We start from the raw sequence: 18,678 nt of genomic DNA, 5'->3' as shown, positions 1-18,678 counted from the left end.
TGGGCACCACCATCTCTTGAGGCCAGCCCCACCCAACCTGTCCCCACCCATCCAAACTCACTTTTCGTGATGCAGTGTTCAGCGGGCAGTAGGCGCTTCTTGAGGAGGCCCTGCAGCACGGAGCGCACAGAGGGCCGGTGTACCAGCTGCAGCACGAAGAGATGGGACTGCAGAGAGAACAGAGGGGCTCAGTGAGGTTCATAGTTCCCATACCTGCCCCAGGCTGACCCATGACCAAGCCTCTCGGAGAGGGTATCCAGGAGGAAGAGGGGCCTGCAAATCACGAGGCCCAGGACTGAGAGGCAGGGCCTCTGGAATGACTGTCTATGCTCCAGGCTAACATGGTAGACTTTCCACTGAAAAGCCTCCCAGCTGAGGTTACAGTACATATGGCATTAGGACTAGAACCTAGCATATTTACTGCTCTCCTGTTCTCTCCGTCCTTGCCAAGTGAGCCCGTCTCTGCCATCCCTCCAGGACACCTTCTAGGACTGTGCATCCCAACTCTTCTGCCATGGCTGTGCAGCCTTGTGAAGCATCCCAGCCTATAAACCTAATCTCTGTGGCCTCATCCCCTCTGAAAAGACAGACAGGACCAGATTATTTCCTTCCGGATCCTTCAGAGACAGCCACAGAATAAGGCAGGCAATTTACTTCCCTGTACATATCCCAGGGAAGCCCTATGTCCCAGCCTCTGATGTCTAGGGACAAGAGGAGAGTTTTGAGGTGGTCCTAAATCACACGCATTGGAGGGATATGTATGTGTGCCTGTGTGCATGTACATGTGTGCATACATCCTCCCTATAGGACAACAGGAATCCATTTAAGTCTATATTTAGCAGAGGTGGGTCTTGGAATAGGGGGAGGTGGTGGGAATATGAAAATTTCATGCAAATGAGACAAGAGTAGATTACAGCTTTGGCCTGGCCGGAGGAATAGGGGGTGCCTGTGCCTGGGATGGCACCAAGCAATAAAAGGGAGGTGTGTGGAGGCCCAGTAGAGGCAGAGCGTGAAGGAGAAATGGAAGCGGGTCTAACATTAATGGTCAGAGCACAGCCGCTTAGATCACTTTGGAGCTAGTGCCAGGGTGTGCTGGAGACTCGAGGGAGGCCCATGGTGTGCTCCCAGTCCTATTGGGCCACTCTACTCACACAGCAGCAGGCGGTGACAGTAATCTGGATGGTGTTCCGGCCGGGCTGGCACACGTGCTTGAGGTGCAGGGGCTTGTGGGAGGTCTTGTTGTCTCCGCGCTCGATCGTGAGGGGCGTGGCGTTGACGCTGACCTGCACCGAGGCCGGCCAGTTGGTGTTCATCTGCCGATCCTCATGGTGGTAGCACTTGAACTGCAGCTCCAGGTCTGACCTGGGGTGGGCAGGGTGGGCATCATCAGCCTGAGTTCCCACAGGTCCTACCCCTTGGCCACAGCCTTTCTTTCTCCTTCACTCTAGGAGCAGTGGTTCTCAACCTTCCCAATGCTGCGACCATTTAGGACAGTTCCTCATAGTGTGGTCATCCCCGACTGTAAAATTATTTCTTGTTGCTACTTCACAACTGTCATTTTGCTACTGATATGAACCATAATTTAAATATCTGGTATGCAGGATATCTGATATACAACCCCCAAAGGGTCGTGACCCACAGGTTAAGAACCACTACCCTGGAGATTCTCCTTTCCTCCAAGTACAAATCTGTCCTAACACCCAAAGCCCTTACATTTCCATAGCTTACACTATGGCAGCCGCATCCACAGCCCTGTCTGCCTTGCCTGGCTAAGAGTGACCCCTCTTCCCAACGACAGGGTCAGAAGGACAAAAGGACAGATGTTGTTGGACAAGACCAGCAGTGAGGCCCACTGGGACCGCCTCCAAGTGGAGGCAGGAGCGCCATCTCTGGCCCATGTTTGTCTATGTGCCTGGAAGCGTCAGGCCTCCTGCCTTACACCTTAGCTCCTGTGTCCTGAATGCCACCCAGTTTTGCCTACAACAGCTCACTGGTCATCTAACATTGGGTGACTTCAAACATGCTGGGAGCAGAGGCCCCAATCCAGCCGAGGAGGGTTACTAGGCAGCCCTGCTGGGGTGGTGGTCTATACCAGGCCTTGGGTGAACCTTGCTTAAGGACCAAAGACCCAAGAGGAAGTTTGTAATTTAGAAGCCCCCAGTTCAAGTGTGAGCTCCACTTCTTCCTCTGAGGACTCACAATCTTTAAAACATTCCTTGAGCCTCAGTTTCCCCTTCAAATCAAAAGGAAAAGTGTTGTCTTTTTTGAGATCTCAGAGGTCATGCGCAGAGCCTCCTGGCCCAGGCACTTGAGCACAGCCCTATGGGAGGGCAGCTTCAGACACTGGTCACCTCCTTGCAATCTATAGAGATTGGTGAGTCAACCTAGCCTAGTTCTGCTGTTCTCGGCAGCCTCTTTTCACACTGGCAGCTCTGGCAACATGAGTCCTGCTCAGGTTGAGGGTTTCCCTTTTTGTTAACTCATCACCTTGAGATAGCCTCTTCCCAGCCCATAGGGTTCTGCTAGCCCCCTCACCATCCAGAAAGTCCAGATGGTACTTAGGACTTGGGTAACAGCTGTTTCCAGCTGTTGACGTTTGGTCCCTTCTCCTATGAGTTCCCTGTGACATTCTCAGGGCTTTGCATAGTTCTGGGCCCTGCCAATGATGCCGAGGAGATGACAGAAAGCTGCTGCCAGCTCCTGTGCGGGACCAGAGCCTGGGGTAGGAAGTCACCATGCAGGTCACCTCACCTCCACATCAGCGTCTGGTGAACCGTGGGCCGCAGGTGGAACACGTGGTTGCTGACGGCCAGGTTGTGCTCCAGGCGGAAGGGCTCCAGAACCACACCATCCCGAACGGGGAATGTGAGACGTAGCTCATCATTGTGGTTGGCTGGGCAAAGACAAGGAGCATATGAGTGGCAAGCACCCCAGCCTTACAGGTGCTGGGGCTGAAGTGGGACTCACTCATGCATGGGACATGGGCACTCATGGGAGTGGGAAGCAGGCTCAAACAACACAAATGTGGGCCGCAAGCCACAGAAGGTGTGGTATGCCCAAGCTCAGGCTGGGAGCCTGTGGTTTCCTCTAGCTCAGCTGGCTCACCCCACCCTGAAATCCCATTTCTCTCACTGGTCTCTCAGTACCTGAAGATCCATACTCTTCTGGTGGCTGGGAATAAGGAGGCCTAGGGACAGTCCAGCCCCCACACTGAGTATCATTGGGATTGGGGAATCCTTATTGTCAGCCCTCCAGCCTTTTCTGCATAACTCCCTCTGACCCTGCCCACTGAGAACAGAGTCAACTGAAGAACAGATGATATGGCCTCCTTACCTGGGGGTGGTGGCAGAGCACTCATATTTGGCTTGATATCAGGAGGGAAAGGTGGCTTGACATCTTGGCTAGGGGACAGGTAGGGAGGTATGCTGCTCCCGGGAGTCATGGGGGGTGTGGGGTTTCCTGGAACGGGTGAGTGGGGGTAATTTGCCACAGGAACTGGCCTGGGAGGCTGGAAAAAAGATAATCAGAAATAGGTTATGAACTCACAGAGAAGTAACGGGTCAAGCTGTGGACATATGCTCTACCTGTGCCAAGTCCTACCCTAGGGCTACCCGTCCCAGCAAGGGAGGCAAGTCCCCAGAGGACTACAGCTCTCCTGCAGGATCCTGCTTCTTTTGGAGGACAGGAGGGACTGGGAAGAACCTTGTCCCTTATTAGAGCCCACACTGCTGAGGCCCCGCCGTCAGGTACATTTGTGGCTTCCCACAGCCAGGGGTCAAAGGGGACACAGAGGCCCAGTGTGCTAGGGACTTGCCTAACTTACACCAGGAGGAAAGAGCAGCTGGCCTTCCCAAATTGTGACTCTCGCCCACATCCCTTAAGTCTGTGGTTAAGGCATGGGGGACGAGTACCAGCCCCCTTTCTCTTCATTCTTTGTCTGGTTTCCTGTAGGGCCCATGCTTGTTCTCAGTCACTCATTAAAGCAGTGGACTCTATCTAGGTCCTGAGCTTATCTACGCCTCAGCAGAGGGCCAGGAAAGTGCATCTCCCACCTGTGGACCCCTGAAAACTTGCAGAGATGCTGGGGTGGGAAGGTAAGGGGTGTTTAAGCCTGCTGATGCCTGCTGAGGGTCAGCTGGACTTTCTAAGCCCTCACCCTGTTGACGCTCCCTTGGCTGTAGCTGCTGTAGCTGCTTCCGGAGGAGAAGGTGTTGTTCTGTCCATTAAACTGTTCTGGCTGTTGAAATGAAATAAGGCAGAGGGGTCAGCAGAACTGCCCCCATGGCCCGACCCCCTGGAGACACTGTGCTGGGAAGAAAGTACTGAGAAGGGGTCTCTAGGACTAGTGTGGAAAGCGGAGGGGCCGGAGCTTTGCTTCTGCTGTTCTCAGATAACAATTCAGCAGACAGATTCCAAAGCAGCAACAGGTAAAATGCTGCTTTGCTGAAATGAACACTCCTTGAGCAAAGATGGCAAACACTGTGGAAGTATAAACTACAGAGGGCTTTTCCCTTCCGAGAACGTAGTTTACAGCAATGGAAGAGGTTAAAGGCTCAGAGATCTCTATCACAGCAGCACTGTAAAAGCTGGAAAACGAGGAGCGAACACGGGAAGGGTGAGCTAGGGTGAGAGTACCTCCATGGGCTGCTAGGCAGCCACTGAGACAGGGACAGAGACACTCACTCTATAAGCAACAAGCATACAACACATGCATGGGGAACAGGTGGAGATTACAGTGGTGGCCACACTTTAGGCTTTTAAAATTGTGCCTCCTCTCCCATGTACTGTGAATAAAGGACAGAAAGGCTACTCTTCCGAGTCCACAGCTGAGCACTGACAGAAAGCCAGGACTGTCCCCCAGCCTCTTGATTCCTTCAGGAATACAGAGGATCAGAATGCTGCTGCAGGTGTGTGAGATAGATGGGTGTCTGGGGTGCCCTGAAGAGGGGACTCACCTTGTAATACTGCCCCATGTTGACTGTAGGGGGTGGGTACTGCCCGGTGCTGGGTTGGCTCGGCATCCTTTGTCCAGGGTAGTTGGGAGATGTGAGTGGCCTTGGGGGGTTAGGGGTGGGGTACTGGCCTGGCTGGGTGGGGAACTGGCTGTTTGGTCCATATTGCTGGTTTCCGTAGTTGGGCTGTAGGAATGGAGAAAGGGCAGAGGTTGGTCATGATGACTCGGATGCCAGGTCTGGGCCCAGCTTTTTTTTTTAAGATTGATTTTATGGCCTACATATATTATCTGTATGTGCACTATGTGTATGCCTGGTATCTGTGAAGGTTAGAAGAATATATTAGAATCCTGGAATTAAGAGTTATGGTTGGTTATGAGCCATCATGTATATCCTGGGAACTCCTGGCTCCTCTGCAAGAGCAATAACCACTGAGCCACCTCTCCAGCTCCCCAACTTCTCTTCTTAGCTCTATGGTCTCCTACACACAAGATGCCCTCTCTACCTGTCCTAGGGAGAGAATGAGCCAGAAAATATTGAAAGCCTCCACTTGCTTTGACATCCAGGGACACTCCATTCTGTATGTCCAGACCATAGGCCACCATTCCATGAAACTGTTCTTTTAGAACCCCACAGATGCTCAGAGCTTCTCTGCTGTGCCTTTGAGGGGCTCAATCCTAAAGCACTCCTTTGTTTCTCCCAGTGTTTGTGTGTGCGTCACAATGTGTCAGGGAGATGCAGGTCACAGAATTTGTTTCCAAGAGCTGACAAGCCCCCCAGCAAGGCTGATCTGGATAGCACTGTCCCTACATTCTACACAGAGCAAACATCTATCCAGGGCTTTACTCTTAGCAGCGCCAACTCACTATCTATACAGCTGTGGGAGACCTGGTCAACGAGGAGTAGGGAGCATGACAGCCCTCTCCTGGAGAGGTTATTGAGAAAGGAGACAGCACCACCTCCTGCCATCTTCCCTAGCTGGAACAGTTAGGATGATCCATGGTTACCTGTAACTTAAGTAGCCAGAACATGATGTCCCAGAGTCAATAGTTCCTTTGATGCCTATTCAAGAATATTCCCTGTCTAAGAGTCTCTCATCCTCTAGGCTCAAATCTAGTTGGTGAGTGTCCTCCAAGTGCCTGAGAGTGCTCATCAGAGAGGGCCATGCTCTGGAACTTTCAATGATTCTCACAGTGGTGGGGCACATCTGTTACTCTGGGCCACAGTGAGCTCTCGCCGTGGTGCATATTCACCAGGCTACAGGAATGTGGTAGGGGACCAGACAATATGATTGCAGCCTGAACTAAGGTACCCTTTTTTATTGTTTTGTTTTGTTGAAACAAGATTTCTCTGTGTAGCTCTGGTTGTCTTGGAACTTGATCTGTAGACCAACCAGGCTAGCATTGAACTCATAGGTCTGCTTGCCTCTGCCTCCCGAGTGCTGAGATTAAAGGCATACACCACCAACTAGGTTGTACCACTTCTAACACAGGTTGAGCATGCTGCCATGAGGTAGATGCCAGAGCTCCCTGATAGGGCCCACCCAGCAACTTATAATCTGGACCAGCTGGGAAGCAGCATTGCTCTGGGGAGGGAGGACTCCTTTAGTACAAGCAGGAGGGCTTGGGCTCCATGCAAGGTTTTCAATATGCAATTCTTCTGTGGCCTCATCTCAGGTGAGCAACCCGAGACTCAGACATACATGCCGAGTACAGCAAATGATCTCTCAGGAGGTTGAGTGTTGAGGGCGTTTAGAGACACAACTGTGTGGGACTGTGCTCTGGCAGGGAAACCCTCAGCTTAAGGCCCCAACCCTAGGACAGGCAGGGCTGGGAGGGGCCTATGCGCCTTTGAGTTTCCCTTCTTGAACTGGTGCCCACTAGGCCGAGGCTCAGGTCTTGAGTTGGCCTCCTGGGTGTATAGCAAGCACTCTAGCACTCTATTGTTGAGGCTTAGGACACCTATACCAATTATGACATCATCCAACCTCTGTGAGAGTGGCTGCCGAAGGGACCTGTGGGGACAGAGAGCTTATGCTTTCTTGGGATAGAAATCTATTTCAGCTCAAGCTGAAGGCCACGGTCTTGACCAGCCAGAAGGGCATGATCTGAGAAGATGGAGAGCTGAGGGGCCATGCCCAGGAAGGGGAATCATGGTGTGTGGCAAAGACAAACTTCATTGGAGCGAGGTGGGGTGGGGTGGGGCATCTGTTGGGCACGGATCCTGGTCTCAGTTGTATTCTGAGTGTCACTGAGACCTGGTGACTTCCCTTTTCCCCTAACCTTACTCGGAGTTTGGGACCACCTGCCGGGGGTAGTTTCCTCTGGCACCTCTGCTTCGAGACCCCGGAAAAGACACTATCCCCAGGAGAGCAACTATGATGGAAGTAAACCCTAGGGATACTACGTGCCATCTGATGGCCTCCCTGACACACACAGCCTGCACTAGAGCGTCTGGTGGCAGCCCCCATTCTCTAGGTGGCTCCCTGCATTGAGGTCCTCATCCAAGGTCATCCATCAGTATCTGGGTATGGACAGGAGTAAGTCGTGCCCATGGTTTCTGCTTCTGTACTTGCCAGCTCTAGGCAGGGTGTTTTACAGTGTCACAGCCTCTTGTCTCCCAGGCATCCTAAAGGCCAGCGGTGGATTGTAAATATCACTGATTTAAAAAGTCATACACACTCAGGTGTAGTGACTTGGTATTTTCCACAACAGAGACAACATTAGTCAGGGGCTAAATCTCCAAAGCCCAAGCTTTAGTTCAAGTTCTCTAAGTAGTCAAACTGTGCCTTTTCCAAGGGTCTATGGTTCCTCTGTCAATGTCCCTTCTTCTCCCATCCCCCACCTGTAGTCACACTTACCTCTCCCGGGTATGGCCTCTTTATGCTCTGAATAGGTAGGGACTGGGGCCGGGGGCCTGGGTAGGTCTGCTGGGGCATCCTTTGCCCATGTGTGCCAAAGGGGCTGATGCCGGGTGGTCGGGGCTGGTTCATGCCCATGGGAGGGCCGCTCATGCCCGAGGGTGTCATGCCAGCTGCCATGTTGGCAGGGTTCATGCTGCCCCCCATGGAGGCAGGCCCCCGAGGCCCGGGTTGGTTCATGAATTGGCTGTTATACGCCTGGGTGGGACCCATCTGGAAAGAGGAACACACCTTCAACGGGAGAAGAAGAAAAAAAAAGAATAAAATGCCACATGCATTGAAAGTGCAGGGAAGGAAGGTTAGGGGGCTAAGGGGAGAGGAACACTTTCCCACGGGCTGCAGCTAGGAACCAGGAGGGTCTCAAAGGACCCAGTCCTCCAAGGCCCACTACTGCCCTCTGCAGGCCTCGTGCGAAAATGCAGCTGGAGGGTTTGGGTAGGGTGGGGAGCAGTCACTCCAAGGCACAGGCAGCATTCCCAGGGAGGCAGGCAGGGGACAAGGAAGTGGGCAGGGATGGGAGGGGTACAGGGAGGACACAGGAAGAGGAGGTGGATGAGGATGGAAGCTGAAGCCCTTTCCTGAAAGCCCTGGCCTTGCCCTTGGTCAGTAGCCAATGGAGACACACCCTCCATACACTGAGTGTGATTTTCCCAGCCCACTTCTTCCTGCCCACCCTGCACCCTTCCTCCATGCTTCTGCCCTGCAAGTTTACGGGGGTTTCCCTTTCACACCCCACCCCATCCTTTTGAAGGTCAGAGGATTTACGATGAGGCCTGGGTCAAATCCACAGAATCGGTTAATGGGACAATAGTGACTTCAGTGGTGATTAGGGACAAGCTTGTCACAAAGCCATTTTAGGCACACAGCCTACTGTTTGGTAAGCAGGAACTCTGAGACCAATAGCATACCTCTTCCCCATATGCACTGGTGAGCTACCAACCCACACAGAGCGTAGCATACCGCAAGCCCCCACCACACCCAACCGTTCTACCAGACCAAACACAACACCCTTTTAGGGGTTTCCAAGGATACCCGTGGCATATACACTCAAGATTTCCCCAGTCTGGGTGAGGCCAGGCCAGCAGGCAGGAACCCTTACCGGTCCATACTGGTTTATATCCTTGTTCTGTGTCTCTTGCAAGGCTGCCACTGTAGCTGTGGCTGTGGCTGTAGCTGTGGCGGCGGCTGCCGCTACTGCAGCTGCTGCAGCAGCAGCAGCTGGCTGGGTGAAGTCAGCAGGAGGCCGGGTATGTGGAGGGATGCCCATGCCTGCAGGGGCACTAGGACCCCCAGGGTAACTGTGGGAGGAGAAGCAGGGAGCAATCAGAGAGTACTCATTTCAGAAAGCTGACCCTGGCATGTGCCCAGAGCTAGGAGGAAGGCTATAGGATTGTACACATGAATTCCATGCACCTAGCTTGTGGATGTGAAGTCTAGTAGGTGACTTGGGACTTCTGAGGTTGGTATTTATTCTTGCTCCTAGTGATGACTAGGTCACTTGTTTTTTGAGTTTTTGCTCAGGCTAGGGCATTTCCATAGTGTCTCTGCTTTCTCCTGGTCACCACAGCCTACCTTCTAGTGAACCCTGACCTGAGAACTGTATGGTGCTGTGGATGTGGACTGAGGTGTGGGGGACTCCTGTCTGGAACTGCAAGGCCAGAAACCCAGCAACTTTGCCCCGAGAGCTGCCCCTAGGTGGAATGAGCTCAAGGTGGCCTGAGCTGCTTCTGTCCCTTCCTCACTGTGGCCTGAGGTTGGGGACTCTAGCCTCCATTTCATCCTCCTTCTTCAGGTCAGTGAGGCAAAGAGCTTCCTGAAGGAACTTCGGACGGGTGGAGCTCACTGCCCCTGCTCTTCAGTCCTGCCAGTTCAGCCCACCGTCTTAGAAATCATAAAGATACAAGGCGAGGAAGGAAGTGAGGAAGTATCCTCTCTACTCCCGTGGGGTTGATGCCAACCTGGTAAGACACATGGCAGAACTGTCCTCATATCCTGCACCAGGCAATGTGGAGCTGGCATTCAAGGATGAGTCTTTCCTGGATGTAGGTAGGAAGGCAGGGCTAACACGCTGCCACCGTAGATGGGTACCACCCAGGTTGGTTACTCACCTGGCTCCAAAGCCCCCGCTACCAGGGTAGCCAGGCCGGCCGTACATGTTGGGCTGGATATAGGGCTGTGCAGGGCCAGCTTTGGTGGAGAACTGTTGCTGTTGTCCTGCGAATTGTGGGGAGTTGAGGCCGGGGTTGCTGGTGCTCATGCCCGATGCCATGGGGTTGCCACCTGGATTCATAGGGTTGTTGGCATTGGCCATAGGGTTCCCAAGGACCTGTAAGCAGAGAGAGTGGCTATCATCAAGGTCGGTACCTGAGGCAGTGTACTGGCTGGTTTTGTGTGTCAACTTGACACAGGCTGGAGTTATCACAGAGAAGGGAGTTTCAGTTGGGGAAGTGCCTCCATGAGATCCAGCTGTGGGGCATTTTCTCAATTAGTGACCAAGGGGGTAGGGCCCCTTGTGGGTGGTGCCATCCCTGGGCTGGAGGTCTTGGGTTCTGTAAGAGAGCAGGCTGAGCAAGCCAGGAAAAGCAAGCCAGTAAGAAATATCTCTCCATGGCCTCTGCATCAGCTCCTGCTTCCTGACCTGCTTGAGTTCCAGTCCTGACTTCTGTTTGGTGATAACAGCAATGTGAAAGGAAGTAAGCTCAATAAACCCTTTCCTCCCCAACTTGCTTCTTGGTCATGATGTTTGTGCAGGAATAGAAACCCTGACTAAGACAGGCAGCATGGAGAAGAGCAAAACATGGCAGGGAGGACACAGCAGAGAGGAGCATGGGAGTGGCTTGAAGAGTCCCCAGGATGCATAAGAGTCAAAAGGAGTGGGCTGAGAATGTCAGCCAGGAAGGAGTGAGGCCAAGGCTCACAAAGCCAGCCCAAGTAGTCCCCATGGCTCCAGAGAGGGATCTGAGGCAGGTCAGTAGTCCTTGGCAAACATTGGCCTACACAGTCCCAACTCTACAATAGGGTTTGGGTACCCAGGGGTCTGGACACGGATACCATGGGCTGCTGCTCTGAAAGACACCTCTGTGTCTTTGGCCCAGACATTGTCTGTTGGGGAAGACCCCAGGGAAGCATGACAGCTCCCTCCAGGGTGGCCTGGCCTAGGTTCAGTAGTGGGGGACCCTCTGTTAGGACAGAGGCGAGGAGAGAGAAAAGAAAAGGAAACAAGAATAGCTTGTCTGGGAAGACAACTGGGTTTGTCAGGCTAAGGTACCCTTTACTGAAAGGTGACATCTTAAGAAAACCTTATCCAGGCCATTTAGGGCCAAGGGCTTCCAGCTTAGAACCCTGAGGTCAGTAACACCCAGGGAGTTCTCTTGTTTGCACAACTAGAGGAAACATGGTCTCAGAAGAGCACTCGTGGCCTTGTCACATAAACACCTCCCTCTTCTATCTCAGAAGGCCCTACAATGGGGGAATGGCCCTCAGGGACCCAGCTGTGTGCTTCCTGAGGCAGCTGTGTACCCTTCCTGGAGTGATGTGGTCTGCAGCTGGATATGTCCTGAGACTATCCTCAGACAGGAGAGCTGTCACAGCATGATTCTCTGGAGAACTCCCCCTCTCCACTCTCAGGAGGAATAAGAGACATTTGTGCCTAGAAGAAGCCAGGGCAGGGGATGGGACAGGTTCTTACCTGACTCTGGGATGTGTTGGTCACTCCCCACACCGTGGTGACCACAGAGAGGGAGCCGGGAGGCTGATTGGTGTTCTGCTGCCAAGGGACAGAGTCATAAGGAAATGACCCATCACTGCAAAGAGAGAAGAGATCGTTAGAGCTGGGCCAGGGCTTAGGTGACAGTGTCTTTACTTCACTCTCCCAGCTGGCTTTGGTTCCAATGAGCTCTGGGACTCCAGGCTCATGACAGCCCTTGCTCCCTGGGAACAGGCCAAGCAGATGTGACCCTTTCCCAACGTTGCAGGGGCTACCCCTGTGGTAGCTGCTTTAACTAGGCCCACAGTCCAGCAGCTATGCAGTGAAGAAGCCAGCTAGTGTGACCTAAAGCTCACTTTAAGCTCCCCTCTTCAGGTATGCTGATTTCTCAAGACTCCCTATAGAAACAGTCAGGACCTCGGCTTGTCTCCACTGGGGACAGCCTGGTCTCAAATTCAAAGAAACTGGAAGGGCCTTGGTGGAATCTTGCTTTTATCCTTGTCCTCAGCACCTCATGACAGACTAGCTGCTGAACTGAGTCCTGCTGACCTGGACTTCGGAACTCAGGCTTGGGTCACCCTTCCTCTGGGCCCAGGACCAAGCCTGCCCGAGTGCCCCACCCCCAGCCCCTAGTCCTGTGCACATCCCTGCCTGGTGGAGACCTTCCCTCACCTACAAGTCAGCACCATTAGGCTCTAGTCTTTACTGCGTAAAGTCCAAACGCACTTCAGAATAATCTATCCCACCAGCTCGTCCCCGAGCCTTGACCATGCCTGCCTCCTCACTCCAGCCCTGCGCTGGGCAGCTAATACAGGGAGCTCTTCCCAAGGAGCCCACAGGAATATACTTCCTCTACTCAGGAAGTCTCAGGCTTACAGAGAGCACTCAGCAAGGCCGTCTAGCCAGCCGGTGGTGTGGGAGGATCGGGAAGAGTCCAAAGTGATGTACAGCATTAAGACTTGCCAGGTCCCTAACCCCACTCTAGATCATCTTTACTTCCTCAGGGAGAGCCATAAAACACTGGACCTGTGTCCCAGAGCAGCAGAAAATCTCATGTGTGGCACCCTCTTCCCTGGGTCTACCTCCACTGGTCTGTGCTGCAATCCTTCCTGTTCCTCTGGAAAGTCACCTCTTTGGAAAGCCTTCCCATCTCTCTTATTTAAAGGAGCAACCCACCCTGTTTTTTTTAACGTATTTTTCACGACACTTATCACACATTTGATTATTATCTTCCTAGCCTCTACTCCAGAATCTAGAGTGAGAGGAGTCCAGCAGTTTTGTGGGACAGAGTGGATTAGAGGCCAGGGGACAAACAAGCTAGCCAGGAGCCAGGCTCTGAACTGGCCTTGAGCATGGAGAAGCACTCCCAAGCAAGCCCTGTATTTTCCAGGTTGTGGTGACCGAGCACTGTGGCCTGCACGCTCATCGTTCACGATGGTCAGAGAATAACCCTACCTCAAGTCTGGACCCTGTTCTGGATCCTGCTGTCTGGCCTGGTATCCACCAACCTGGAAATTAGTCCTGGACCCATCCCTCGCTAGTTCACCCCACAAGTCTTCCTCGAGGCAGGTTCCCACACTCTCAGTTTTGAGAAGAGCCTGAGCACATGCCCTTGTGCATTGCCCAAATACAGGGGTGGGTCCTGGTGCCCAGTAGCTGGAGGGAGCAGAACACAATGATGAACGGGGTCGTAGCTTGGTTGGGAGAGTGCTTGCCTAGCTTGCACGAAGCCTAGGCTTTGATCTCCATCCCTGCACAGACACGCCTGGAGAGAAACATTATCCAATCACTCTATAATCTCAGAGGGGAAGACAGGAGAATTGAAGGTTCAAGGTTATCCTTGGCTACATGGAAAGTTTGGGTCTAGCCTGGGCTGTATGAGGCCCTGTCTCAAAACAAACAACCTAAACCCAGACTAAACAATACAAAACACAGCAGGCCACAGTGTAGATGAATACTACTCTCTCAACCCACCTGGCACTGTGGAATAAGGATCAGTACCAAGAGGCTCAGTCAACAACTGTGTGAGCACAGGCCTTGGGGGCTGAGCAGCACACTCTCCAAGACGATAAGAGGTGTCTTTAAAGTGATGCAGGCTCATTATTCTTGTTGTCCAAGGGGGATATCAAGGCTAGAATCGGGAGAGAAGCAGTGCATGGCTGACCAGACAGAGCAGGGCCCAGGAGCACAGGTGGCTGACTGAGGACTAAATGTAGCTTGTGAAAGTGAGGCTTGTGGCTAGGCTTGAAGGGGCTTCTCCAGGGAGGCGCTGAGCCACAGCTGGCACAAAGGACCTGGCTGGGACACCCTGCAGAGCATGTTTTCACAGAAGAAAAGGGAGGCCTATGGTCATCCATTATCCTGCTGGATTCCCAGCTCCAGTATGCTGGATAGACACAGGTTCTTGAGGGACTGAATAAAGCAAAAGCCTGTCTTTTCCCCACCACACGCCACCCTTCAGAACTACTTCGCAAACTCTCTACCACCTTCCAGGTCAGAGTCAGGTTCATGAAGGTTTGATTCAGGTTCTAACAAGCAGCTAGACAGGTTGGGGGCGGGGTGGGGGTGGCAGGGTGGGGGCGCTGTCTCTCACCTCCTTGGCTCCCAGGCTACTGCATCTAAGGCCCCTACTCCCCTCAGCACCGTGGCTGGCTCTTGTGGGAGGAAATCAACCTTTTCCAGTTCTGCCTAATACTGACAGAGAACAAAGCTAGACAACATTCCTAAAGTGGGCTCTCTACCGCTCGGCGAGTAGGTCCACTGTCCCAGAGCAAAGGTGGCCACGTGAATGCACATGGCCTGTGGGCACAGAGGCGGGTGGCCCCAGACCTCAGGACAGAAGTGGCATCCACCAGCACGCTGTGACTTGGGCTCTGGGCCTGTGATGTGTTACCTCTGCCTGGACTCTCACCTCTGTCTCTGTGTCCAAGATCAAGGACAAACCAAGCTCTTGTGCCAGCAGGGAAAAGGGGCCAGAGTGGGAGGAGGCTGAGTGGCAAAAGGTCTTGGGGGGAGGGGCTCTGGGCAATACATCCCACGGCCTTTGGGAGAGGGTGTGTAAGCATTGGCCAGCAGGAAGCAAGGACGGAATCCTGGAGTCTCAGGGATCAGCACTGTTAGTGACTTCTGAGGCTCCTCGGCTTTCTTCTCTGAGCTTTTCTTATGATGTAGTAGTATACAAGTTTAATCACTCAGGGAGGCAGAGGCAGGTGAATTTCAGAGGCCAGGTTGGTTTACATAACGAGTTCCAGATCAGCCAGAGCTACGTAAGTAAGACCCTGTCTTGGAAAAAGAAATTGTGTGTGCATTTGTGTAGAAACACATAGACCACAGGACACGTGGGGAGGTCACAGGACAACCTGTAGGAATTGGTTCTCTCTCCCTCTACCATGTCGCTTCCAGGAGATCAAACAACGTAGTTGTCAGGCACTTTTGTCCACTGGGCTATCTCAATGGCCCTTTTTGCTTTCTTGTTAAAAATAACTTTCTGGGGGCAAGAAGGGCCTACTACCCACAGAGCCTGGTATGGCTGTACAAAAAGTAACTACACATAAAACTCGAGGGTTTTTTCCCTTTTGTTTTGAGAGCCCAGGCTGATCTTGGATATTTGACCCCTCTGCACTCTGTGCTTAGATACAGTCTGTATCTTTGGTACCCTTTGGTTTCACTTTCTGTAGTGCTGGCAATGGAATCCAGGGCCTTGGGTATGCAAAGCAAGTATTGCACCCCTGACCCACCCCCCTGCCTGCTCTGAAGGGGCTGGAAAGGCAAGGAGGAGCCTGTCAAGAGGATACCAGGCTAATGACTGGAGGATATACAAGTCCCTGGGGATCCCCATGTACCAGACTTGGTTCTACTGTCCTTCCCACAGATAAGGAAACCTCGAGTCAGAAACTCGTGCTCAGTCTCACCCACTAGAAGGCAGCCATGGCTCCATGCCATGTCTCTACCTAGCATACCGGGCCCTCTCTTTGGATTGTAGCAAATCCCTGGCCCTGGAGGAGGAGCGAGATCACCCTTGATCTCAGAGGCTCCAGGGGCTTTGATTGTAATCAAATTAATAGATAAACAAGATTTATTAGACTCTTAATTAGCTTTGCGACTCCGATTTGCATAGAGACAATGTGCTAATCACAAATGGCTTTTTAAACCACTCATTAAAAGCCTGGATAAGGAAACAGAAGTTGTTGGGATAAAGTCCAGATCACCTCAGGGACACTGAAGGTGCCCTTCTGCCCTGGCAATGGCTAGATTCTCTAGGCACCGTCCAGCTTCTGTCTTGGAGTTACTGGGTGTGGGGGGTGGGTAAGATATTTCTGTGGCTCTCTGCTAAGTGGAAGATGACCTTGGCATGGTCAATGGTGAAGCTAAGACTGGAGCTGAGTACTTTTACAAGCTATAGTTAGTTCATACTCTTCACAGGGTCACAGCTACTCTTACCAAGTGCTTTGGGAGCAGCCTGGCTCTTCCCTACATTTCTCTCCTGGTGATGGGCAGCACCATGTCTCTTTGGGACTTCGAGAGCTCAGAGAAGTCAAGGGCTTTGGTTGGAGGCACAGCGCAGCCTAAGGGGAAAGAACTTGGGCCCAGACTTGTGGCCTCACCTGACTGTGGCACCACCACACCTTCATGGCTTGCAGCAGATATGATACTGCCCCGAACCACAGAAATATGATACGGTGGTCCCCAGGGGCCCTCAGACCTCTGAGTCCAGGCAGGGTTTCCAGCTCCCTGGTTTCTCCCTACTGCTTCAAAGCCTCCAGTTTAGGACCTAGAGTCTCTAAATGCCTGGCTCCCCCGGGTACCAAACTCAAGACTTCCTAGTGTACAGAATGCACCCCACCCTTAGTAAGAAGACAACAGCCCCTTTTGAAGATACCAGAGTCAGTTTCTTTCTCTCTCTCTCTCTCTCTCTCTCTCTCTCTCTCTCTCTCTCTCTCTTTCTCTCTCTCTCTCTCTTTTTCAAGACAGGGTTTCTCTGTGTAGCCCTGGCTGTCCTGGAACTCACTCTGTAGACCAGGCTGGCCTCGAACTCAGAAATCCTCCTGCCTCTGCCTCCCAAGTGCTGGGATTAAAGGTGTGCACCACCACAGCCCAGCTCAGAGTCAGTTTCTCAATTGCGAAGACTTGCTATCTCTCCTACTATGTTTAGGAATCTACATTAGAGGTTTAACAGTGCTGGCGCCCTCCAAGAGTTCCCCTGGAAATGAGAGATTTCTCCCACAGGAACATGCATGAAGGTTACAAGGAACGGCCAATCAAGTCAATTCCTGGTCACCGGTCACTGAGTGTCCTCTCCATCATCCTGGGTTTGAAGAAGGGTCGGGCACTGGCCATTCAACAGTTGCCCCACCATATGTGGCAGTATTATGGCAGTTACCTAGGGTACACCATGGATCAGAGCAGGGCATGGACTGTTTCAGAACCCTGGCAAGCAGCAGACAGCGCTACCCTCACAATCCTTGGACACACCCTTCTGGGTCCTACTTCAATTCTAGAAGCTGTGTGCTCTTGGGCAACTCACTTTCCCACGCGGCCAGGTTTAGTGTCCTTCTAAGTTCTGTGACCTTGCTATGCTCCCAAGAGGGACCTTTGCGCAGTTCAACTGATCAGCCTCAATCTTATTCAATACCCAGCAAGTGCCCAGCTCCCCAGCCTGTCTCCGAAAGGGCATCAGAGACCACAGAGGTCAGGGTACCTAGGTCTTTAGGCTTGCAGAACACTTGCTTTGCATTATCTGTTATCCCGCTGGATCTTCAAGGTCCTGCACCTGTCGTGGTAGCAGAGGTAGTGGGACCTTGGGTAGCTTTTTACACACAGCATTTTGAGGCAAAACTAGGTTGAGGTTACAGAATGCAGGTGGCTTCTCTTCAGCCTTGGATCCTCCGTGGTCAAGATACCGTACTTTCAGGGCCTCCGACAATCGTCTCTGCCTACTCTCTTCCTAGATGCAGGATCTGAGTTTCCCTCTTTACCCTGCCTCTATCTACTAGCTCCTAATTTTGCCCCAGGAGCCTTCCCCCTCTGCTGGTAGAGTCAGCTTCTAAGTCAAGAGACTGCTTGCCTTTGTTTAATGACAGATAGTCCATATCAGCTCAACCTGACGAAGACCTAGCAAAGGACTCGCTGTGGTCAAAAGCTGCCAGGGCTAGAATAGCCACAGCCAAGCAGATCTGAGACAGGTCTCGAGTGGGCAGCCCCAGTATTCTGGTCTATCACCATCACCAACAGTGAAATGACTCAGGCAAGAAAGTTGGGAGGGGCATGTTAATAGGGTGATGAGCATCCAGATGGTTCTGAAGCGCTGAGGGGCTGGGCAGAGTCAGCAAGACACAGCTGAGTATGATGGCACACACACACACCCATACACACTCGCACACACACACACATGCACACGCACAAGCACACATGTACACACACCCACACATGCACACACACAAGCACACACCCACACATGCACACACACAAGCACATGCACACACCCAAGCACACAACCACACATGCACACACACACAAGCACATGCACACACACAAGCACACATGTGCACACATCCACATACACATGCACACACACAAGCACATATGTGCACGCACACACATGCACACACACACACACACGTACTTGCTCCCATACATGCACATACACACTTGCACACCTGTAATCCTACCACTAGAAAGCTGAGGCAGAAGGATCAGGAGTTGGAGATTAGTCTGTGCCACTGAGGGAGACTCTGTCCCCCTCCAAACACCAACGAAACAATCAAGCTACACAACCATCAGACCAACGGCCTAGACCAGGGATAAGGAACAGAAGGCAGGAGGAAGCAGGTTTACCTCTCTAGAGCCATGAATGGTGCTCAAGTAAGGCGACACCCTCCCTCTCTCAAATGTGTGGGGTGTTCTCGATGCTGCAGCGCTTAGGTAGTGGGGAGTCAGTCTTCAGAAAGGTAAAGTAGGCAGGGCCCAGGCCGCTTACTGTATACAGCTACCCAGGTCAAGTGCCACCCCTCAGGAAACACTGGCACAGGAGGAAGGGGCTGGGTTATCAGAGCCTGGGAGGCAGCGTCAGTGTGCCATATGAGGCCTTGCTGTGCTCTGAG

At 52.5% G+C, this 18,678-nt stretch overlaps 1 protein-coding gene and 1 long non-coding RNA gene across 7 annotated transcripts in view; one reads left to right on the top strand and one right to left on the bottom strand.

Moving 5' to 3' along the window:
- The window catches only part of Zmiz1 (zinc finger MIZ-type containing 1), a 209,786-nt gene that overhangs the window by 12,157 nt on the left and 178,951 nt on the right, over window positions 1-18,678 (bottom strand). For 5 of the 6 annotated variants that reach the window (XM_031360908.1, XM_031360910.1, XM_031360911.1 and 2 more), the window contains 10 exons: window positions 11,561-11,675; window positions 9,981-10,198; window positions 8,972-9,170; window positions 7,813-8,103; window positions 4,956-5,138; window positions 4,157-4,237; window positions 3,334-3,508; window positions 2,752-2,893; window positions 1,152-1,362; window positions 62-167 (listed from right to left, as the gene is read on the bottom strand). In XM_031360908.1, the coding sequence (XP_031216768.1) occupies window positions 62-167; window positions 1,152-1,362; window positions 2,752-2,893; window positions 3,334-3,508; window positions 4,157-4,237; window positions 4,956-5,138; window positions 7,813-8,103; window positions 8,972-9,170; window positions 9,981-10,198; window positions 11,561-11,675 (1,721 nt within the window). The remainder of the gene's footprint in view (window positions 1-61; window positions 168-1,151; window positions 1,363-2,751; window positions 2,894-3,333; window positions 3,509-4,156; window positions 4,238-4,955; window positions 5,139-7,812; window positions 8,104-8,971; window positions 9,171-9,980; window positions 10,199-11,560; window positions 11,676-18,678) is intronic. The other variant, XM_031360909.1, reaches the window with a different exon arrangement.
- Window positions 6,968-10,536, top strand: LOC116084101. Its single transcript, XR_004116041.1, has 3 exons — window positions 6,968-7,107; window positions 9,665-9,833; window positions 10,496-10,536. It is a non-coding gene; the product is annotated as an uncharacterized LOC116084101 (long non-coding RNA).

Source organism: Mastomys coucha, unplaced genomic scaffold (assembly GCF_008632895.1).
Source record: "Mastomys coucha isolate ucsf_1 unplaced genomic scaffold, UCSF_Mcou_1 pScaffold9, whole genome shotgun sequence".
NCBI classification, from domain to species: Eukaryota; Metazoa; Chordata; class Mammalia; order Rodentia; family Muridae; genus Mastomys; species Mastomys coucha.
The sequence above is the reverse complement of the archived record's forward strand: the minus strand, read 5'-3'. Positions and strand labels throughout refer to the sequence as shown.